This window comes from Musca autumnalis, unplaced genomic scaffold (assembly GCF_047663935.1).
Source record: "Musca autumnalis isolate F117 unplaced genomic scaffold, ASM4766393v1 scaffold_3, whole genome shotgun sequence".
NCBI classification, from domain to species: domain Eukaryota; kingdom Metazoa; phylum Arthropoda; class Insecta; order Diptera; family Muscidae; genus Musca; species Musca autumnalis.
Window position 1 is genome coordinate 59,789,074 of NW_027411866.1, and position 25,029 is coordinate 59,814,102.

At 38.3% G+C, this 25,029-nt stretch overlaps 2 protein-coding genes across 3 annotated transcripts in view; one reads left to right on the plus strand and one right to left on the minus strand.

The window, feature by feature from the left end:
- parvin (beta-parvin) overlaps positions 1-4,080 on the plus strand; it is a 73,548-nt gene extending 69,468 nt beyond the window's left edge. For both annotated transcript variants that reach the window (XM_073979039.1, XM_073979040.1), the window contains exon 7: positions 3,829-4,080. In XM_073979039.1, the coding sequence (XP_073835140.1) occupies positions 3,829-3,905 (77 nt within the window). In that variant the 3' untranslated portion in view covers positions 3,906-4,080. The remainder of the gene's footprint in view (positions 1-3,828) is intronic.
- Positions 4,081-6,167: 2,087 nt separating this feature from the next.
- Positions 6,168-25,029, minus strand: part of LOC141399759 (uncharacterized) — an 88,947-nt gene continuing 70,085 nt past the window's right edge. The window contains exon 3 of the mRNA XM_073979043.1: positions 6,168-6,461. Within this exon, the coding sequence (XP_073835144.1) occupies positions 6,317-6,461 (145 nt within the window). The 3' untranslated portion in view covers positions 6,168-6,316. The remainder of the gene's footprint in view (positions 6,462-25,029) is intronic.

Sequence of the window (25,029 nt, forward strand, 5' to 3'; positions counted from 1 at the left end):
CACCTTGTTGTCCAGCGATGATTTGTGTGAGTTTATTTAGTAATTCCTGTTGTTGCGCAAATTGTTCCTGCTGCTTTGCTATTTGCTCTTGCTGCTGTGCAAGTAATTTTACAATATTCGCTTGTTCCGACATGTCTAGATTTTTCTAGTGTCTGTGTTTTCAGCCGTTACAATTTTGTTAGAGACGCTGCCGTCGTACGTCTGTATGTATGCGCTGCAAAAATGATGAAATTTCCCACGTTGCTATGGTGTGTGTGTTGAGCTGAAAGAAAATTGTTGTATATGTGAGACTGCAAACTGTTGTTAGTGTGAGTGTTGATCGCTGAAGATTTCTTGAAAATTCTTGTTAGAATATTCCTGATGAACTTGCGCCTGTGCGTTTTGATGTTTTCCTTGAAAATCTTCCTGCCACAACTTTTATTGTGTGCGATGTCTTGATGTTATTACGCAGCCTTGTTGAAAGTTCTGATGAAATTGTGAAATTTGTTCCAAAATCCTCGTCGCCAAATTGTTAGCGAGAATGATACATATTTGTTCCAAAATCCTCGTCGCCAAATTGTTATGTTCTTACGGAGGTGGTCGATTGAATGAAAGACGATATTTAAACATAACCATCAATTCATTTATTGAATAAAACTTTAAGTTGTTTTATGAGTTGAAATAAAGTAATAATTATGAAGAACAATGAGATATGACGAAACATGTACAGATGAGATGTCTATTAATTGGTGGTTGCAAAGTAACTAACTGACTGTGTACTGACAATGAGTAGAGAGATATAACTTAAAACTACTGATGCATGCAACACTGATATGATGCTGCAAGATTGTTGCATTTTATGTGATAGTACTAGGGTTACCCTAATACTGCAATATTTATATTTTATAACAGTGCAAACCTTGGCTTCATCAATATTAAATTTTTTTGACTTTTCGTATATACTACTTCATATACTTCCCTGAAGTTAAGTACTCAATTTTGCGTTCATTGGTGGGTGAATTGAAGGTGTGAAAAAATGACAATGTAAATGCATGTAACCTACGTAGAAGCAAAGGTTTGATGCTGGGTTGGCAGCCGCTGGCCGAAACACTATGGTTTCGGGTCAATCCGGTGCGAAAGAACCCGCTGCCGTGGGATTGGTGGTGCTTACTAATTGGAATGAATGGATGGATTCACCTAAAATCTATGATAAATTTACATTACTGAGATAAATTTATATCCCCGTTCAAAAAATTGGGATGACTTAAGACATAAAAAAACTTCAAAACGTCAAATACAGGAGAATTGTGTTAACTCCGTCAAGTGTTTGAGAAATTTGGTTGTGAAAATGGTCTAGATTCACGATAAAATTTAAGTTTCTCTTTTAACCTACAAATGGGCCAATATAAGATCTCTCTACCCTGAAGACGCAATTAAAACCTCCAAAACAACAGGTCTTGACAAATCAGTGACATCATTTTTAAAATATTTTAGTGTCCGTTTTGATAAATTCTGTTAGTATATATTTACATTAGGGTATTTTCCTTGCGGCAATTTTCAGTTTGTCATTCAAACTGTCAATTGCCGCAAGGAAAATTGCCGAATATAGGGGTGATGGTGAATTATTTTAGAACGTCGCGTAGAATATTAGGTACCCAGCAAAATAAATTGGAAGTAGTGCAATGTAGACTAGTTCTTTCACGGCATGTTTTTATGCAGTTCAAACGGAGTCGTGAAAAAGGCACTCCATTCCACACATTTTAACCGCATTTGGAAGCAATCCAAAGAATCACATCCATTTGTCACATTTTAACAACATACGGAGGCAGTTCAACGGAGTCGTGAAAAAGGCACTCCAATTCCTCACAGTTTAACAACATCCGGATGCAGTGCAAACGGAGTCGTGAAAAAGGCACTCCGTTCACTACATTTTATTAGCAGTTGTTAGAGATCCCTACATGTACATAAATCAGTTTGTACATCTCTACAGGCACCGGAATACATTTCCAAAAGGAGATAATCGTGTTAACATTTCCAAACATTTGTTAATACAAACTAAATAATATTTAATTTGTGAACATTTTTCCGGTAACTCACGAGAAGAAACTTTCCCAATGGAGTGCTGTTGGAGTACATGTCGAAATCTTAACTGGTGATGGGAAGACAATATCAAACCCATATAGCAGATGAAGCAAAAGCACTTAAGCTTGGGTTAAATTAAGAGCACACACATGTTTGCGATTGATTTCAATAGAGAATTTTCATAATTTGTGTTAATTTAATAAAGTTATTAATATATTTGTTTTACACAATTAATAAATGCATTTTATTTTGTTATTCAAAACACGTGCTCTGGACTGCCTCATATTCTACCCCAAAGGGTCATTTAAAATGCAATGCCAAAGGGTCAGTTAAAATGCAGTGCCAAAGCTTCAGTTAAAATGCAATGCCAAAGGGTCAGTTAAAATGCAGTGCCAAAGGTTCAGTTAAAATGCAATGCCAAAGGGTCAGTTAAAATGCGGTGCAATGGAGTGCCTCTTTCAGTAGTCACTCCCTTGTAAAAATCATGAGTGAAAATGCATAATTTGATGCACTTCCAAATCACTTGTACATATCATTTAACTGCCTCTTTGGAGGCAAACTTTTCGCTGGGATACTAACATCAATTCCTGTGTCAATCATGGCTGAAAACTTATCGCCAAAAATGTCAATATCTTTAAACATCATGTGGGAAGACTCTGGAATATTCTCGGACACTATATGGACGTCGCTTCTTTTATTTGGACTGGTCCTCGTAATGCGGGTTAACCGTGGCTTATGTCTGACCCTTAATAGCAAACTTATTCAAAACAATAATTATATTCATACAACTTTTTTCACTTTTTGTTAAAGAAATATAAATAAAATTAAACCAACAGTAAAAATCTCACATTTCTTTGTCTACTCTTTCGTCAAAAATGCCGTTATATGCCTCTTCATGTCTTCAGAGTCACAACTTGTGTATTAGGGTTATGACTTTTTGGCATTTTGTCTTAAAAATGATTTCCTGTAGTGAGAATGAATAAACTTTTGCCTATTAATGCCTAAAATAACATTCATTCAATTTTATTATAAAAAAGGTTCCGCGCAAAACACTTTGATTTTTTTAAATTCTATGAAATGAAAACATTTTTTCTCAAAAAATTATCCCCTTTTGCACGAATGAATGGCCTTTTGCCTATTAAAGACTAAAATAACATTAGCTTTGTTCCTTTACCTGCCTGAGGTTACCATTTCTTACCATTTTTAACCTGCAAAGCGTTCATTTACTTCAACAAGCATACAATTTATATGAGACCAGTTCACCACTTTTACCATTTTTTGCCACTGTTACCATTTTTAAAGTAAAGGAACAGACCAATTTATTCCATTTAAATATGTATTGAAATACGTCCCGCACAAACCACTTTTAATTTTTATGTTATATTAAATAAAGTTATATATAATATAAAATGATATATACATATAAAATAATACGATGATAAAATTAGTGAGAAAAAACACGGTTATGTCATTTTGGTTATGTTGTGTGCCACTGTACCTAGTTTTCAGTTAAACATATGCTTACAGTGACTTCAACAAATTATCAAAAGTTCTGAACACTAAAAACTTTAAAAGCTTTTTGTGCGGAAGCTTTTTATCGAATCTCTTTATAATTAAAATTGTATGTAATCTTAGGTAAAACTCATCAAAATATCATACAGGGGTATGCGGTTGTTTATCAACTTTACTGTTACTACTCTTTTGTTGAAAATGTGCGACATGTTTATACACTTAGAAATAATAAAATGTTTTTTTTTTTCATTTTAGATATCGTGAATATGGATCTAAAGTCAACTTTGCGGGTTTTATACAGTTTATTCACAACATTTAGAAACTATGCATAGACACTAATATGTATTATTGTTTATTTATTTCAGTGCCTTCAATGTTTTATTTAAACCCGAATCTATAACACTTAAAACACATAAGCTAATCGTTAACCTGAATGTATTTTTTATATTTTATTATTGTAATAATATAATACACTTTAATAAAAAACTAATACTCATAAGAACTTTATTTATTTATTTTATTATTCCACTTGGAAACATAGCGCAAGAGTTTGTACAATGGTTTATTGCGACCCATTTCAAGAAATGAAACGATTTATTATGTTTTTGTAGTTCATACATCATTGCCAATTGATCTAACAGTTTACTGATCCCCCATTCATAAAGGCCGAAACTCATTCAATTTCTCGCTTAATTTATTTCTGGTAAAAGAATAAAAGGTAAATGGCAGTTCGAATTTGCCTGTTCTTTTTTTGCCAGAAATGACAAACCAAGAGTTTTGTTTCGTGTTTAACGGGTTTCTTCGACTTCATCAAATGAAATGCAATTATGTCAAAGACTATGTAATGAGCAACGCACAATCTTTAAAAAATGTCAATGAAAATGCGATTACAATAAAAGTAAAAAATCATGGTTTAATTAGAAAGGTTAGCTAAAGCTATCTGCGTTAAGGGTTGTTTACACCATCTATCAATGTCGTATGAGATGCCAAATTTTCTACCTGCGAATGTTGTACACATAGTGTAACCACTATGAAAATTTTCATCTATCAAAATGATTTGGCAACTCATACGTAAATTTTTCATTTAGGGAGCGCTCTATTTGATACGACATTCTTGTATGTAAACATAAATTTATCAGTTGTTTTCTGACATTCTCAAACAAAAAATGAAAAACAAAATCTTTTAAAAAAGAAAATGGAAAGGTATGTATATTTAAATATTCAGTAAAGTAAATAAATGGCGTTTATAATGTTATTTTCAGATCGATTGGTCGAAAGACTCAGTCTTTGAAATGATTGTTTGGTGGCAAAAACATGAATAATGCCCCTATAACTCCGAACACCAATTCTACCAATTCAGTTTCCTTCAACCAAAATTAAAATTTGCGCAAAATTGCAACTCAACAATAAATGTAAATAATGACAAAAACAGCTGTTTTTATATTTTTAGGTTATGTCATACGAAAATAACACTTGCAGGTATGAACGCACAAATTGAAAGTTGTATGGATGACGTCAATTTTTACAAACATAGAGAATGTCGAATGGGTGAAAGAAATGGCAGCTCATATGACATTGATAGATGGTGTAAACAGCCCTTTATGTTAACCTGGAGCCTAATTACGACATTCGATTCGATCGAGTATTTGCTCGTGAATGAAAAAATCGAACTATAAAAACCTCGTGTTCTTCAGAAAACATTAAGAGGTAGTTCACACTATCTGTCAATGTCATATGACCTGAAATTTTCCATCGTTATATAGTCGCTAATGTGTGCAATATTAGGGATTTCCCTTACGCCATTTACTTCTTGCATCCACACCAGCAAAATTGCAGTAAAATTACGTCGACACATTGCCTGCGTGGGTAGATTTGGAATGTTTTTATTTCGTCTCGTATGACATTGATAGATAGTGTAAACAACCTCTAAGAAGGTAGATGGTAAAAAATGTGTTTATTTTAAAGCAAAAACTAAAAACAAATTTATTACTGAAAAAATGTAAATATTTGTTGAAATCGTTGAATAATACTTTGGGTAATAATTTCGGAATGAAGTTGTGCTAGAAAATTTACAAAATGATTTATTTTTGTAAAACTTGTTGACATTGTGTTAACAAATTGCTAATGGATCTACCTTAGTAAATGTACGGTTGGTGGCGCGAATAGGTTTTCGTAGTTTGATTTTTTCATTCTCGAGCAAATACTCGATCGAATCGAATGTCGCAATTAGGCCCCTGTTATAAGAAGGCGGCGTGAGCCTACAAGCTCCGTGATTGTGATTTTCGAGGTGGCAATTATGCATATTTTATTTTCTGATTTCAACCCTATACTGGAAAGCAGTGAAAAATAAACTAAAACATTGGAAATAATTCCACCTTCCCAATAGGAAAGTTTCCTGCAAGCAATTTTTGTGAAAATTATTTGGTCCCGGGCCACACTAAGAGTAATTTCACAGAAATTTTGACATGAAAGTAAAAGAAAATGTAAAATAAAACGGTATGTTTGTTTCATACGAATATTGCAACAAAGCAAAATTTCAGAACACATGAAACCGTGTACACTAGTTTCTTGAAATTATGAATTTTCCCAAAAAATGCAAAGTTTCATGCCAAAATTTCCTTGAAATTACTCTAGTGTGGCCCGGGACTTGTGGCCGCAAATCACGAAAACTTGTAACTTTGCATAACTTTTTTGTCAAATTTGGATTTTCGATTTTTTGCTGCCGTCACTTTACAAATTGCATTTATGGGAAGGCCGTCAACTTTAAATTTTGCTGTGTGCTTCGGATGTCGAGAATTTTTACACCCATTGAGGTCATCGGAGACTTCAGCGAGTTTGGTGAATCATTACCCCAGGGTTGTTGTAACAGTTTGGATGCCTCGTTTCCCCTGAAATGATCCATAAGATGTTGATAGGAATTGAATTAGTACGTGTGCCGGTACCGTGTGGAAGGTGTTTATGTGTAAGGATGGATTGATTGTTATGTGTGTGGATGTTTGTGAGTTCCCAGCAAACCAATCGTACCGATATCGTAACGAAATCGGAACAAATTTCGGACGTTACGTCCGATATCTGTAGTGGGATTCTCTAGGGCATTTTTTGGTTACCGACAAAAATCGGTCTAATTAAAACGCAAAAATAATGATGAAAAGTTCAAATAAAAGTTGACATCACTGTTGCTATCGGTGGAAGTTTGCGATTACTTTTTATTGGTCGCTAGCTTACCGAACAATATCGTTAATTACCGAAATTATAAGTATTTTAAATTTAACGATTTTTGTCGATACCCAAAAAATGCGTTAGAGAATCCCACTACTGATCCGAATCGTAACGATATCTTAACGAAAGTTGTATGAAGTGGTTGACATAATTTCGGAGCGAAATCGGATCGATTTCGGTCAGAATTCGCAACGAAATCGGAAGAAAATCCTTGGGAAATTCGGAATTCGAATTTCTTCCTCCGAAATTTCGTACAGATTTCTGAACGATTTCGGAATAATGTCGTATGAAAATCTGAGGTACCTTCCGAACTTTCGTAAAGATTTCTGAACAATTTTGGAATAATTTCGTATGATTATCGAAGGAAAAAATTTTTTCTCTGATGCCTCTTTTTTATTGATAAATTTTCTTTGTTATGTTTTTTATTGGAAGATTCTAATTTCAAAGATATCTAATTATTTTCACTGCTGTTATCATTTTGTAATTATAGTAGAACCATGGCACAATTACCCAGGTAGTGGCATCGTAAAATTTTGAATATGTTAATTATTATATGTTGCATTTATATTTAAAATATTCGACAACAAACTAAAATGTTGCTTGTTAGATATATACAAAAGGTGGTTGTTGTGCGAAGGAAATTTGTTTCCGACATATCGATCCGAATTCGTAACGAAATCGGAAGAAAAACATTAGCAAATTCGAAGGGAATTTACTTCCGACATTTTCTCCGAAATCGGAACTAAATCTGAAGGAATTCCCCTACGAAAAATCGTATAGAAATCGATACGAAATCTGAACGATTTTGCTTCCGAAATTGTTTCGATATGTCGGACATCCGGGGTGACGTAGGGGATGGAAGATACCAAGGAACGGTCCTGACCGGTTTTAACATGGCAAAGCCCAGGATTTATCTTGGTCCCTCTTTCATCTCAAGTGGACACTGACCTCCCCGTGGTGTCACCTGGGGACTGCCTTTAACAACCGTTAAAGGTAGTGAGCTAACATGTGCCGCGCGTTCACCCATAAGAACGTTAAAAACTTGGGTTTGGGCATCGGGTTAGTAACCCTCCCCTAGAAAAAAACAGCCTACTATGAAAAAACGAAAGAAAAGAAAAACAAACCCCTCTAAAGTTGACGAACCCCGCAAACGTTTTAAGGACCATGATCTGCGAATCTGCACCTGGAATGTTCGCACTCTTTATAGAGAAGGTGCAGTCTTTGCATTGGCAGACGTACTTGAAAAGTACAAGGCCGATATTACTGCCATACAGGAAATACGATGGATTGGGAAAGGCGCCACAACAACACCTAAAGGTGACGCACTGTATTATAGCTGCCATGACGTAAAGCATGAGTTTGGTTGCGGATTCGTAGTTAGTCGTAGACTAAAACATCTGGTATCCAGCTTCACCCCAGTGAATGAAAGACTTGCTGCAATTCGAATAAAAGCTAAATTCTTCAACATCAAAGGACGAACAGACCAAAGATATATTTTACGAGCGCTTAGAAGAAACATATGACCGTTGCCCTGCCCATGACATTAAAATCATTCTAGGCGATTTTAATGCCAAAATTGGAAAGGAGAATATCTTTGGCCCAACAGTCGGGAAATTCAGTCTCCACAGTGAAACATCTGACAATGGTATGAGGCTGATAGACTTTGCAGCTGCAAAAAACATGGTAGTTAGCAGTACCAGATTTAAGCATCTCGATATTCATAAGGGCACCTGGCTGTCCCCAGATCAAAGAACAAGTAATCAAATTGATCATGTTGTGATAGATGGCAGACATTCATCCAGCGTGTTGGATGTACGATCGTTCCGAGGCGCAAACATTGATTCGGACCACTATCTTGTTGCAGCAAAGGTACGTACCCGTCTAAACGTTGCAAATAAAGCACGAACAGACACAACACGAAAGTTAGACATCGGTAAGCTGCAATCACAACAGATAGCCACAGCATATTCCACTCAACTAGCCCAATTGCTTAATCAAAGCCCTCCTCATCCCGATAACATATCAGCGCAATGGCAAAGCATTGCCCACTCCATGCAAACAGCCGCAAAATCCATACTTGGATACCAGAGACCTCCACCAAGGAATCCATGGTATGATGAGGAGTGTCGTGCTGCCACCGAAGAGAAAAATGCGGCATATAAGGCTACTTTACAATCCGTAGCAACGCGTAGCGCACGAGAGAGATACAGGGAGAAAAGGAGAGAGGAGAAACGTCTTTTCCGCAAGAAAAAGAGAGAAATGGAAAAGCGGGAGTGTGAAAAAATCGAGATGTACAGGAGCCAGAATGAAGTCCGAAAATTCTACCAAAGAGTGAAACATCAAACAGATGGCTTTGGTACAGGCACATCCTCCTGTAGAGACCTGCAAGGTAATCTGGTAACAGATACAGATAGCGTGCTCAGGATATGGAAGGAACATTTCTCCAATCTGCTGGTATCCAATAGTAGCGAAGACGATGATACCACAGATCCAATCCCAGAAGATGGTATAGAATGTATACCGCCCATCCAAGATGAGGTAAAAACAGCAATCAACCGGCTGAAGAATAATAAAGCAGCTGTTTAAAACCGGAGGCGACGCGCTGATAAGGTGTATGGATCAGCTAGTTAGCACCATCTGGCAGGAAGAACGCGTACCCGACGATTGGAACCTGAGCATCCTATGTCCCGTCCACAAGAAAGGAGATAAGACTTTATGCTCCAACTACAGGGGCATAAGTCTTCTTCTTATCGCATACAAGATAGTGTCAGGGATACTGTGCGGACGAATAAAGCCTATGGTCAACAAGATAATTGGACCATACCAATGTGGCTTTAGACGGCAAATCCTAGAGAAGACCCAAGAGATGCAGATCGACACATTTCACCTTTTTGTCGATTATAAAGCAGCATTCCACAGTCCCCTCCGATCAAAGGTATTCCATGCAATGTCTGAATTTGGTATTCCCGCAAAGCTCATCCGGCTTTGTAAGATGACTCTAACTGATACTAGGTCCTCAGTTAAAATTGGAAAGAACCTCTCCGAAGAATTTTGTACCAAAAGAGGTTTCAGACAAGGAGACAGCCTTTCGTGTGACCTATTCAACATTTTGCTGGAAAAGGTAATACGAGATGCAAATGTCAAAAGAAATGGCACAATTTACACCAATAGCCACATGTTACTTCCCTATGCTGATGACATAGACATCATGGGACGATCAGTAAAGGAAGTAACTGATACCTTTAGGAAGGTCGAAGCAGAATCTGCGAAAGTGGGTCTGGCGGTAAACGGCGAAAAGACCAAATTGATGGTGTCGACGCGCAAAGCGTCCATAGAGCTCGGACCAACCGTAGAAGTTGGTACCTATAATTTTGAGGTAGTTAAAGACTTCGTCTACCTCGGCACTGCCATAAACACAACAAACAACATCAGTTGTGAAATAAGAAGAAGAATTGTATTGGCCAACAGATGCTACTATGGATTAAGTAAGCGGTATAAAAACAAAGCCACATCTCGTCAAACAAAAATAACACTATACAAAACGCTGATACTACCCGTGCTAATGTATGGCTCCGAAGCATGCGTACTTGCGCAAGCAGATAAGGCAGTGCTTGGTGTGTTTGAGAGGAAAATTCTTCGAAAGATCTACGGGCCGATTTGCGTTGACGGTGAATATCGACGTCGTATGAACCACGAGCTATATAAGCTATACAAAGACATGCATCTAGTTAAACGTATCGAGATGCAACGATTGCGTTGGCTAGGCCATATCATGAGAATGAGCGATGATGAACCCGCTAAAAAGGGGTATGAATACATGCCACATGGCGGTGCACGCAGAATCGGCAGGCCTAAGCTTCGATGGAGCACACAAGTGGATGAAGAAATGGAAAGGCGCGGTTTTCCAAAAAGTCAAGCGAAAAACAGAGAGGAATGGAGATCTTTTCTTAGTTCGGTCTATGGAACAAATGTTCTGTAACGGGCCAACTAAGTAAGTAAGTATGTCGGACATCCGACATTTGGTTTGCTGGGTTGGGACGTGAGTGAGATTGCGCTGTCTGGATTAGGTTGGGAGCTGTAGGAAATTAGCCACTTCTACTGGTTTTAACCACAGATCTATGGGGCGTAGGTCTGTGATGGGCATGCAAATAAGTGCTTCGTGTCGTGCGGTCTTTGTCTGCAATGAGAGCAGATATCTTCAACTCCTGTCATAATTCTAGCCTGGTAGGAATTGAGAATGGTTGACCAGCCAGATCTGAGCTGTGCTAAGATGGTTCTGGTTCTCCTGGGCAAGGATCGCTCGACCTCTGCGACCGCTAGTGGTTGACAGTTAAGGACGCGATTTGGATCATAGTCGTCTACGGTTTGCTGGACTGCCTGAGTATAAACCAGTTTAAGTGATGCAGTAAGTGACGGTCGGTCGATGTCAGATGGAATGTCATCTTGGATGTCTGGGCTGTACCTCTTAATGTTGTCCTTCCGAATGTATCTAGGGGGTGAATCCTGAACCACGATATGGTGGTTGGGATGCGTGGGCAGATGACATGCCAGCAGGAACTATCGAGAGAGCAACACATTATGTTGCTGCACTGACAGTATCCTTGCATCCTGATGCAGATGATCCACACTCGTCATGGTTGATGGAAAGTGTCAGGATCTGTGCAAGGTAGCACTTTACTGCCGGACCGATATGCTTTAGCATAAGCATCGATATGCCGTCCGGTCCTAAGGCTTTGGATGGCTTAGCCTTGATAATAGCTGCGCTAACGTCCTCTGGCGAAATTTGGATGGGATTTTCCTTTTTAAGTTTCTTAGCTCTCATGAGGACGGCCTTTTTGCCCCTGTTCTGCTCCGTTGGGTGAACCACAAATTGTTGGCAGAACTTAAGCGCGCTTTTCTTGGCATCCGATATATCAGCAACTCCGAAATTTGAAGCAATATTTCCATTGTTGGCTTTCGCTCCCGATTGGCTATTAATGGTGGCCCACAGCTTGTGCGAACCAGCGTCGCATTTATCCAGGTGCTTCAAACATATTTCCCTGCGATGCTTTTTTACGAGCATTGCTGGAGCAATGAGCCGTAATTCGCGTGGGAAATAGTCATTTATCGGTGGGAAATCCGATGAGTCTACCTGCTCGGCTATGGACTCGCCACGTCCGTCAGTTGGTAACTGGAAAACCTGAGCTCATGATGAGCATTGAAGTAACCAAGGGTAATTCGATTATCCCCTACCAAAAGATGCTCTATGTATGGGTGGTAACCGGGCCCAAGGCGGAATGTAAACATTGATAACTTCCAGTTCTGTACCGTCCGTCAGAACTGAAATGGCCATTACCTTCATAATGACATCAGCAGGATCCGGGGTGGTAATCTTAACATCCTCCTCTCTATAATGAACGCGAGCCCCCCACCGTGGCATCTGTCTCGATCCTTACTAACGATGACATAGTTACCGCGACTGGCTATTAAAATATTATTGTTGAACATGAAGTTGGTAATTTCCACAATCTTGTTCCTAAGACCGTTGCAGTTAAGCTGGAGTATCAAGAAGCATTGTGGATCATGCTGTAAAGAGGCTGGGTTTTTGCTAGAGTGGTTGTTATGGTTGACAGTTATGGTTGTGGTGAGGAAGGCGTATTGGTAGGAGGTGTACTTATTGTCATGTGAGAGGTGCTGAAGGGGGTTGTACGTAGAGCTGGCAAAAAATCTATGGCACTATCGATAATATCGATTGGTTTTTAAAAATTCAATATCGATAGATAGATTTGCCTATCGATATTATCGGAATAAAAACCCCTAACCTGAAATCCATTGAAATAAACAGAAATTTCGCTGAAGGATTGTGGATCATGCTGTAAAGAGGCTGGGTTTTTGCTAGAGTGGTTGTTATGGTTGTGGTGAGGAAGGCGTATTGGTAGGAGGTGTACTTATTGTCATGTGAGAGGTGCTGAAGGGGGTTGTACGTAGAGCTGGCAAAAAATCTATGGCACTATCGATAATATCGATTGTTATTTAAAAATTCAATATCGATAGATAGATTTGCCTATCGATATTATCGGAAATAAAAACCCTAACCTGAAATCCATTGAAATAAACAGAAATTTCGCTGTTTCCGGTTATGTGTGTGTAAGAAAGTAAGTCCGTAGTCACACGTACACATTTTTCGGTAAAATAAAATGTATTTTTTATTCTGTGAACTACTTTTGCATAATTTCAAGAAAATCATTGACATTTCCGCCATTTTCATCTCCAAATTATTGGCGATGACAACTTAACGATAATATCGATAGCAATCGATATTTTAAAACATTATATCGAAAATATCTAATGTTGGGAACATCGATGGTTTGCCAGCTCTACCACACTGGCAAGCAACCGATTATTTGAGCAAAACTGAGTGTCAAAACTGATCGTGTGTACCCCACTTTGAGTACAGTACACATTAGCTCTGTTCCTTTACGTGCAAGAATCTTCAAGTTTTACCACTTTTTACTCGAAAAACGTTCCTTTACTTTAGACACCATACAGTTCATATGAGAGTAGTTTACAATTTTTACTACTTTTGCCGGTTTTACCATTTTCAAAAGTAAAGGAACAGACTTTCTTAGCAGCTTCCCAATCACATTTTCTTGGCGTTTCAACTCTTCGACATAAAATAGAAACGGCTGCGGCTATGTCTGGTCTTGTAGTGATTGATAGATGAAGAAGCATTCCTAAAATTGATCGGTATCTATCATTACTTGGTAAAAGGTTATCTTCGTGTACAATCTTGGGAAATTCTGGATACATTGGAATTTGCGAAGATTTGCCTTCTTCTAATTTCGTCTCAATTGCCAGTTTTGATATCTTCTCATTTTGGTGAAGTAGAAAATCTCCTCGAGAATTGCGAATAATTTGAATGCCCAAATAAGATGACGCATTTCCCAAGTTTTTAATTTCAAAATATGCATTAAGCTGTTTATAAATCTTATCCACAATGAAGTTGTTCTTTGCACAAATTAGTAGATCATCTACATAAACAAGAAGATAAATCCGCTGTCCACCTTCTTGGTATATAAACAAGTGTCAGCTTTTCCCTTTTCGAAGCCAATTTTGTTAAGAACCTCACTTAATTTATCATGCCATGATTTAGCAGCCTGCTTAAGTCCGTAAATTGAACGCTGTAATTTCCATACAAAATGTTCTTGACCAGATTCAACGAAACCTTTTGGTTGATCCATGTAAATTTCTTCTTGAATATCTCCATTCAAGAAAGCAGACTTAACATCAAAATGTTTAACAACATACTTTTTCGACGCACTGACTGCGAAAAGCGTCCGCAATGTCACATACTTTCCCACTGGTGCAAATGTTTCGTCAAAGTCTTCTCTAAATGACTGTGAATATCCCTTGGCAACTAACCTTGCTTTATACTTTGGCTTGTTCAGGTTGTCGCTCTTTATTTGAAATACCCATTTACATCCTATTGATTTCTTCCCTTCGGGTAGTTCTGTTAAAACCCAGGAGTTGTTACGTTGCAAACTGCTCATTTCTTCCTTAACAGCAGTCATCCGTACATTTCGACTTGAGTTTGGGAGTGTTTGCAATTCTTCCCAAGAATTTGGAGCACTTTCGATTTCACCTACTGAGCTTTAGACAAGTTGCTTATAATTCAGAAAAGTCTTTTCTTTTAATCTTTCAGACCGACGAATTTCTGTGTAATTTTCCACGTCTTCAGCATCAACGTTAATGACAGGTTGCTCAATAGTGACATCCTCTACATCCTCATCAGCAGATTCGAAATCCAACTCATCCTCTTCTGTGTTGCTCTAATTAAAGCCTGGAAATTGCATTGGAATCGATTGTTCAGTTGGACTATCCTTCATATCCTGCATATCAAATTCTTTAAATTTCACATCCTTACTTATGATAATTTCATTGCTTCCTTTTTTCAAAATTCGGTATCCCTTCGCTGTTTCGGAATATCCTACCAAAATACCTCAACTGCTACATCGTCAAGCTTACGACGTTTACATTTTGGAATTTGAATATATGCTTTACTACCGTAGACTTTGATGTTACTTAAATCTGGTTTCATTCCAAACCACAGTTCGTAAGGAGTTGTATGTATACTTTTAGAGGGTAATCGGTTTTGTATGTAATTTGCAGCCATAACACTTTCGGGCCATAGCATTTTTGGTAAATTGGCTTCATTTAGCATAGCTCTTACCATTTCAATTAAAGTGCGGTTTTTGCGCTCCGCTACTCCGTTCTGCTCCGGACAATATGGCACCGTTGTTTGCAAAATTATACCATTATCCTTCAAAAAGGTTTTCATTTCATTGTTAATAAATTCTCCTCCATTATCACAGCGAAGAATTTTTAAGTTCTTTCCAGTAAAATTTTGAACTTCAGCAACGAATTCTTTAAACTTTAAAGATACCTCATCTTTCTTCGATAAAAGATAAGCTTTCGTATATCGCGAAAAATCATCGATAAAAGTCAAAAAGTATTTCTTTCCAGTTTGTGAGGTTACTTGAAGTGGTCCGCAAAAATCCGAATGTACGAGCTCCAATACCTCCTTAGTTTTGCTGTCGCTCCCTTTTGGAATTTGTACATATATCACAAAATTTATTGTCTTCACAATTCTACAAATACCTTCAGCTAAATTTGGTAATTTCTTGATATCAGCAATATTTCGGTGACCTAAGCGTCGATGCCATAAATTAACATATGCTAACGAATGATTTTTAGTTGTATTCTGTTTCTATTGATTTCTTTCTTGTAAAACATAGAGATTTTCAGTTGCTAAACCCTCGGCTAGGCACTTTCCTCCCTTTTTGATGATACATTTGCCTTCATTAAATATAATCGTGCATCCTTTTGAGGTCATAGCTTTCACGGACATTAGACTTCCATTGAGAACGGGAACATATAGCACATTTTGAAGCAGGATTTGATTGTGTTTTCCTTCTATTAAGCCTTCTCCAATCCCCTCTGCATCTAAAGCCTTTCCGTCAGCTACATACACTTTACTATTCCTGGTCTCCAACTTATTGAAGAATTCCAAATTACTAGTCATATGAATGGATGCTTCGGAATCGATAACCCATTCATTCGTACTGTTAGAAACATTCAAACATACCTGACCAGATACCAATTTGCTTTCTTCGTCTTTCTCCTTTTTCCGTTTAAAACAATGTTTCTTTAAATGTCCCAGCTTGTGGCAATGATAACACTTAATGGGCTTACGTTTCTTGAACTTTCCTTGTTGTGTCTTTAAGGCTTCATTTTCTGCCATATTATTGGAATTTCCAGTTTCACATCTGCGTTCACATTCATCCAAAAGATTTTCTTGAATATATTGCAGTGTGATTGACTCTTCCGGCTGACCTTCAATTGATGTAACTAATGCCCCAAAAGACTTCAGCAAATTATTCAACATAATGGCCACCATAGAACTATCCTTGACTTCCTCGCCCATATCTAACAATTGTGCCCTTATAACATTCAAACTGTTGATGTGATCTTGCATATTTTCTCCTTCTGTCATTCTTTTGTCATATAGCCGACGTAACAAATGTAACTTAGACGTCATAGTTTTTCTTTCATAGGTCCTTTTTAATGTATTCCACATGGATTTTGCTGTTGTTGACATCCTGATAAGATGTATTTGCGAATTCTCCACACACATTGCTATAGTTGCTTTGGCTTTCTGATCTTGTTTGTTGAACTCCGCAGTAACAGGATTTGGCGTATCCTTTTCCACAATATACCACAAATCCATTTGAATTAAATACATTTGCATCTTAAATGTCCATGTAAAATAATTACAGGAATTTAACAACGGAAACATCACTTTTTGCTCCATTCCGAATGCTCACGAATATCTGCACTCAAATTAATTATATTTTTATAATCGACGAATGGGCTGGGCCCATAACCTATTAGATTTCAAGAAAAAATTGTCTACACGTCGGTTCAAGAATTAAAGACAGAATGAATAAAATTTATTGAAAAATTTTTCTGAAACAAATGTTCATTTTCAAATGTTACTTTGATTTGTAGAAAAATATTTTGTTGACAAACAAGTACATCTAACAGAACGCAGTCCCCAGTGAGTCGTCGTCGGGTTGCGAGACTCCCTTGTCGTCTGATTACGAAACTCCCCCGCAGTCCCCTCGACAACAAACGCACACGCAGCCTTTAACACCAGCCGTTGTTGTCCCAATCCCCGAAAATGCAGCCTTTTTGCAATTGAATTGCAATGGACTCCGAGGTAAGATCGAGGAGATAGTAGATTTTATGAGTCGGAAATACATCAAGGTCGCGGCGGTGCAGGAAACCAAGCTGAACAACAACCACAGCTTAGAGCATTGTGATGGTTACAATGTTCTGAGGAAAGATCGCACCATAAGTGGAGGTGGGGGATTGGCTTTCCTATTGCACCAGTCTGTCCAATACAGACCTATCTCGCTTGAGCCTGTCTCTAATGACCCGTACATGGAATGTATGGGGGTAGCAGTCAGGTGTGGAGCTGCCGAGATAGAGTTGCTGAATGTATACATCCCGCCGAGAAATAGCTGTATCCCTGATTATAGGCCTGACATTAGCCCGCTCCTGCAAGGTCATAATCGTCTGGTCCTGGGGGATTTTAATGCGCATCATGAGATGTTGCATTCGGCCCTCGGAAACGTTTTGCACGATCAATGAGGACGCCCCTACCAGAATTAGAGGAGAGTGTCACAGTTCGCCTGACTTAACCATCGTGTCACCTGGTCTGACAAATGACGTTACCTGGCAACCCGTCATTTCCCTTGGATCAGACCATCTCCCCATAATTGTCTCCATTAGCAGACCACCCGACTTCATCACCTCTGAACGCCGCACGTTCGTCAATCATAAAAAAGCTGATTGGCCGAGTTTCAGAGAGTTCACCAATCACCGCTTCAGAGAATTGCCCAATCCTTCTGATGTTCGGGTAGCGGAAAGGACGTTCCGGGACATCATCACTGCTGCAGCCGCTCACCATATCCCTGCTGGTCGAACACCTGAAGTAAGACCAAATTTCCCAGCAGAGGCGACGGGATTAGCAAATGAGCGTGATGAGCTTCGTCGTATCAACCCCAATGACCCCAGAGTCAGGGAGAGGCTGGTCGGGGAGCATAAGCGGAACAAATGGTTAAATCATCCCGAAGAGGTGCGCAAGTCATTTCAATCGACAGTTTGTCGAGCATCCCGAGAGTGACAGGGCGAAGAGAAGAGTATTACGTCGAATCAGATCTCTTCCTGCCGAGGATGAACCACCACAATTTACAATGGATGATGTTGGGCCCTGATGGAATCTCCATGGTAATGTTGAAGCAGCTGGATGAGCCGGGACTCGAGTATCTCACCAAAGTCTTCAACTTGTCGCTAGGCACCCTCGTTGTTCCCGAAGTCTGGAAAATGGGCAGGGTGGTCCCACTACGGAAGCCAGGCAAGGATGTCAGCAAAAGTGAATCGTACAGACCGATTTCGCTTTTGTCGCCCGTAGCAAAGACACTTGAGGCTTTGTTCCTCCCCAGTATCAGAAATAGCTATCAAGTTGCTGATCATCAGCATGGATTCCGTAAGCAGCACTGCAACAACAGCGCTGCACGCCATTACCACATATATCTGTAAAGGACTCAACCAGAGACGGCCGTGCGATAGAACAGTGATGGTGGCGCTTGACTTATCAAAAGCCTTTGATACAGTCAGGCACTCCACGCTGTTTGAGGACATTGAGAAGACAACCCTCCGGCCAAGCTTGAAATGTTGGATAGTCAACTATATGTGTGGTCGCCAGTCGTATGTGGAATTCAGGAACAAGAAATCCCAGCCCCGTAGAGTGAAACAGGAGGGGTGATATCTCCGGAACTGTTTAACCTCTACCTCTCCTGTATTCCACCCCCTCAAGACGGCATCGAGATCGTAACGTATGCGTATGATTGCACGATCCTGGCGTCTGGTACCTATCCTGATGACATCTGTGAGAGACTGAAGAACTATTTAACCGATCTTACCACCTTTTTCCATTCGAGGAATATGCAGATTTCCGCCACAAAATCAACAGCCAGTCTGTTCACCACATGGACAGCGCAGTTTGGACGTGAGTTGAATGTCGTGGTCGACGGTAGCAGAATTCCGACCACAAACTGCCCTAAAATTTTAGGGGTCACATTCGACACTACATTCACGTCGTGCGCACACGCCACAGCTATCTGCGACAAGTTGAAAAATAGGAACAAGGTCCTCAAGTCCCTTGCCGGCAGCACTTGGGGTGCAGATAAAGAAACCTTGTTGGCCACGTATAACGCGATAGGTCGGTCTGTGGTAAGCTATGCGGCTCCAGTCTGGTCCCCGAGATTGTGTGATACGAACTGGAAAAAGATTCAAACTTGCCAGAAGGCAAAAATTCTTCCTGTAAAGCAACACAATGAGATGCTTTCGTTGCAGTACCTGCTTGGATGTTATCGTGTGAGCCATCCCAATCACCATCTTGTGGGTAGGCCCGGCCCATTCTGGGAGATCAGGAAGGATATTCATGCTCTAGAGGGAGAGGTCCAACGATACAGGAGAGAACCCCTAGATCAACAAGCAGGATTGAATAGCATTCAAACGGACGCAGTTGCCAAGGCCTTAAGCAACTATAGTGTGAATAAAGCACTCGGAGTACATCCTCCATCTATCGCAGCTGAGGAGCGTCAGCTGCCAGACAAACCAGAGTAGTTTTGGCTCAACTACGCTCGGGATATTGCAGTCGCCTAAATTCGTATCGCGCGGAAATCGATCGCGCCGTGCAGGGCATATGCCCAGTATGCGACACCTTTTTAACTCCAGTGGATCTGTGGCTACATCCCAACGAGGCAGCCATTTTTCTGGAACTGGAGATAGACCCAGAGCCAGATTGAACAGAGGAACGAACATATAAACATAATAAAAACACTGTTACAACAACCATGTCAAATTCTCTTCATCATTCTAGTTCTTATTTTACCTTTCATTAATGTGATTTTGTTCATTTTGCCATAATCATGTAATTATCGTTTAGTTTGCTACTTCTTGTATTTATTGCATTTGTTTGTTCTTGTAATTACGTCATTAGTATACTTAGTACTTGTCCGGAAAGAGTGAGGAAAATTCCAGGAAATTAGAGGAAAAATTAGAAGAGAACTCTAGAAAAATCGCTAAGGGCATGGAAGAGAAATTAGAGGTAAATTCAAGAACAATTAACGAGAAACTCGAGAACGTCACTATGGTGATTGAAAAGAGAGTAGAAAACGTGGAGGTTCAAGTTAAAGAGTTGGATAAAAAGATTCTGTCTGTTAATGAGAATTTTCTGGCTCAAGATGAGAAGATTCTGGGCATAGAAAAGAGAATGTCGGAACTGGAAATTAAAGGCGGTCCTCCTGTGTTCGACGGCTCTACCTCTTTCAATGTGTTCAAATTACAGTTCGAGACAGTGGCTGCTAGAGATTCTTGGAACGAAAACGACAAGGCTGTATCACTACATATGGCATTGCAGGGCGGTGCTGCTGATGTAATACAGACTATTCCTGGCGCTTCTAGGCGGTGCTGCTGATGTAATACAGACTATTCCTGCCGCTTCTAGGAATAACTATGGAGAAATAATGGCTGGTCTCGAACGTAAGTACGGTAGCGAACACAAGCAAGAGATCTACCGAATGGAATTGAGGGGAAGAGTCCAGAAGCCAATCGAGACCTTGAAAGACTTTGCGGCTGAAGTAGAGTGGTTGGCGCAGTTGGCATATCCAGGAGAGACACATCCATTGGTGGACCGCATAAAGATTGAGACATTTGCTAGTGGTATTCGTGATCTAGAGATAAAATTTGCGACATATGCGGCACCGATGGGAACAAGAAACCGCAAGGATACTGGTGAAACCTCAAGCTTACAACGTGCGGCGTTAAGGCATTAACTGCCTTAATTCAAATTAATTCGTGCATTATCCACATTCTTAATGCACAAAATCAAAGGAAATTTAAACTGAATTCAGCAATTTCAATATGGCAATGCTGTTGAAAATCAATTGTCTTTTGTCAAATTTCCATGTTTAAGGAAATAAAAAAGAAAAGCAAATCAGTAATATTCGCGTTTCTTCACAATAAGTAGTGGTCTTTCGCGAGTAGAATAGCAGCTAATCGTTTTTAATGCCTTCTAACAAATCTGTTCTTAAAATTTTTATTTTCACAAAATTTTCATTACCCACCATACCAATTCTATCAAAAATAATATCTTCCTCAAATGTTCCTTTAGATTTTTGCGACATATTTTAATTTGAAGCATTGTGGCGTTTTTTTATTGGGATAGCGTTTGCAATTTTGTTTTTTTTAAAATAGTCTGGCTTAATCCCATTGTTGTTGTTTTAATATTTTAAAACAATTATTTTATTAGTGGAAAAGATTTGGCATTGTTCGCCAAGGGGTAAGGCAGGGAATACTATAGTTTCGATCCACGCCACTGGATCTCATCAGTTCCCTTGTTTCTTGTTTGTGGATATTCTCCACCGAAGTTATTTTTCAATAACTTCTTCAACAAGAAACTTTTTATACCCAAACATCAATCGTCAGCTCGAAGTATAAAGGTAAGCAAAGAAAAAAGTTCAATGAGAAGTTTTTCCTTGGCAACCTCATACAACTCCGACGTAAGTCCCAATTTACATTAGGCGAGTTTACTTGCGGCAATTGACAGTTTGTAGGTGAGAGAGGGTGCTGAGAGGCAAAGGGTTACCATATGCCTCACCTCTCTCTCCTACAAAATGACAATTGCCGCAAGTAAACTCGCCCAATGTAAATTGGGACAAAGTGTCTGCGAAAACAATTCAAACCTCTTCCACTTGTGTGTGTCGTCGAATTTCGACAAATGCACACACCAAAATTTAGTTGGTCTGCTTTACAGCAAAAACAACACACGTCGTGCCAGTGTCTTCAATTTGAAGCATTGTGGCGTTTTTTTATTATTGGTATAGCGTTTGCAATTTTGTTTTTTCAAAATAGTCTGGCTTATAGCCCGTTTAGACTAGTCATTTTAAATCGACTCGATTTCTAAATCCAACTTTCAAATCGTAGTTGTTTAGACTAGTCTAAAATGATATAAGATGCCAGTCAGCTGATCTTTGTTTACGTATACATACGCGAATTTGCAAAAAAATTGCTTGAAAATTAAAAATGGATGGAATACTGCAAAAATAATCTGACAAATTGCTAATAAATATGTTGTTTACAATTTATATTAAATTAACGTTAGATCCATTTTATTTTTATTTAATATTTTTGCTATTTTTCCGCTTCTGTTTGTTTTTGTGTGTTTGTGTTTACAGTTATTTGAAAAATTTAAATAATAGGGTTATGACTTTTTTACAACCTCACATCCCTGTGTCATATTTTGATGAGCTTTTGCATAAGATTAGATAAAAACTTAATTACAATGTGATTCGATAGGAAAAAGCTCACGCACAAAAAGCTTTTAAAGTTTTTGTAGATGAGCTTTTTGGAAAAAATTTTTGAGTCCCTTTAAGCACATAAATAACTCAAAACAATCGTTAAAGCCACACGACATATCCAGAATGACATAAGCTTTTGTTCTCACCAATTTTATCGTCATATTATTACATATATATCATTTTATATCATATATAGCTTTATTCCATGTATCACATAAATTGAAAGTGCTTTGTGTGGGACCTTTTTCAATATTTAAATGGAATAAAAATTATTTTAGTCATTAATAGGCAAAATGTCACTTATTCGTGCAACAGGAAAAACATTTTGGAGCAAATTTTTAATAGGCAAAAGTTCATTCACTCTCGCTACAGTAAATCATTTTTGAGAAAAAAGGTCAAAAAGTCATAACCCTAGTAAATAAACGACACATGAACATAGTTGCCAATATTGGTACAGACTGCAATAGTTGCATTTTTAGGAGCAAAAAGCAGTGTTGTATATCAAAATATTTCGATTTAACATTTGATTTAAAACAAATCCAAGTTTTGAGTTGATTTAATTTAGTATGGTAAATCAAGGTGGATTTGGGTGGATTAAGCACTTAAATCGAGATAATGCCCTTAATCATCGTATAAGGGTATAGTCTAAACGGGCTATTAATCCCATTGTTGTTGTTTTAATATTTTAAAACAACTATTTTTTTAGTGGAAATAGTTGTTTTAAAATATTAAAACAACAACAATGGGATTAAGCCAGACTATTTGGAAAAGACATATTTTAATATTAAAAGGACTCAAACATATCGCGAATAAATTAAATTTATTTTTGCATTATTGTGGTGAAAGGGTCAATGGTAGATAGTGTATTTGTTTCGCATATTTTGGCGAACTTTTGTAAAACTTTATGAAATGGTCTGCTGGGTGGTCTGTCAGGGTGAAAAATTAATTCAAATTAGGACATTTTTAATGCAAATTAACTCTGCCGTCTGTCCAGGGTAATAATCATGTAATTATCGTTTAGTTTGCTACATCTTGTATTTCTTGCATTTGTTTGTTGTTGTAATTACGTCATTAGTGTGCTTGTCCACTTGTATTGATCTTCGCCAATGTATGTGAGTATGGTTGTTCGCTTAGTGCGAATGTGCGTCTGTGTGTTCGTTGCACAGATTCCAGATGTGTTACCAGATGTTCTGGATAGTTCTCGAACAGGGAGATTTTGGGATAAATACAGGTGGAATCAGCAACGGCGAGTTAGTTGTGTTTTAAGCGTTGAACTGAACAGGTCGGTTAAAGAATAGGTGCGTGCTAACTAGAGACAAGCTGCGTGCTTAGCAATTAAAGTCGGTTCCGAATAAGTGTAATAACGTAAATAAAGCATTGTAGAAACGTAATCTGAAACGAACTCTGTTTTATTTGGCACAAATCGTATTGGGGAATAAAACAAAGTCTACACGGAAATTAGTTAAATCTAATTCCGTAACAATACGTTTACTATTAATTTTTACTGATAATTTTTTTTTTTTAATTTATTTTTCATCACAAAATTTTTAATTCAAATGTATGCATTGTTGTCTATTTCCCGGCGAAGAGAATAAAATGAAAGAAAATTCAGAAAAAACTGCGAAGAATAATGGAACAAAACAGAATTTGCGTGTACAGAGGTGTGTGTACCCAATTTTATTCCTCTCTACTCCCTCTCCCATAAACTCAATTTTCTTTTCCTTTAACTTCGAACGTCTAAACACCGACCTACTCACTCGTACATAAACTCAATATTCTTTCCGATTAACTTTGAACGTCTAAACATCGACTATCTTCTTTCAGGTTCTGGAACAGACCATTAATGTCGATTTTTCGCAGTTATCGATAACAGTCCAACAACCACAAAATATTTTAGCTTCGTTCCAGAACTAAAAAGTTTTTACACACTTAACGCATTTTGTAAATTTTTTCCCAAAATGCATTCCTGTACACCAAAAAAGTTGCAAAATGTTGACTTCTCTTTGAACAAAAATGGCGCTGAATAGCTTTCTCTACACGACAAATTCGGGCGAGCAAAAATGTGCAACATGTTTGCCGGCTTCTGATTGGTTGATTCGCCGACGTTGACATTTGTTCCAGTTATTTGACGTTTTTGCCATTTTTCCGTTCCCGTACATTTTAGAAAAATGTGTATGTGGAACTCCTTTTCGACAGTTTGCTCTTTTGACAGCTCTATCATTAAAAAAGTACTGGAACGAAGCTTGTGTTTTTGCTTCATGGTTATGTGCCGTTTCCACGGTACGTTGTTCGTTCTCTATTCATTGTTCGACCCATAACTACGAATAAATTACTTATTTCCCACACAAAATTCTTTGAACGAACGACGATTTTACTACGTTGTTCGAGTAGAAATACTCTCAATACAATAAAAAAGTCCCAAACCTAAAGCTGGGTACACATTGTCAGTTTTGAATGTTGATATTTCGCAATTATCGATAACTGTCAAACCGTCCAGCAACCACAAAACATTTTGTGGTTGCATGATGAATGACAAAAATGAATGGCCATTGCTTGCTAGCAAAAACAAAGCTGTCATTCAAAACTGACAATGTGTACCCAGCTTAACAAATGAGAGAATTTATCGAAAAAAATAATTAGTCCCGGTCCACAATAGCGTGAATTTCAATAATAAATTTCGTGAAATTAGGCGTTTCTAGATAGTGTCCCATAGTAAAGTAAAATCATGAAATTGCTGTGGTGGGGAATTCGATCTAGAAACGCCTAATTT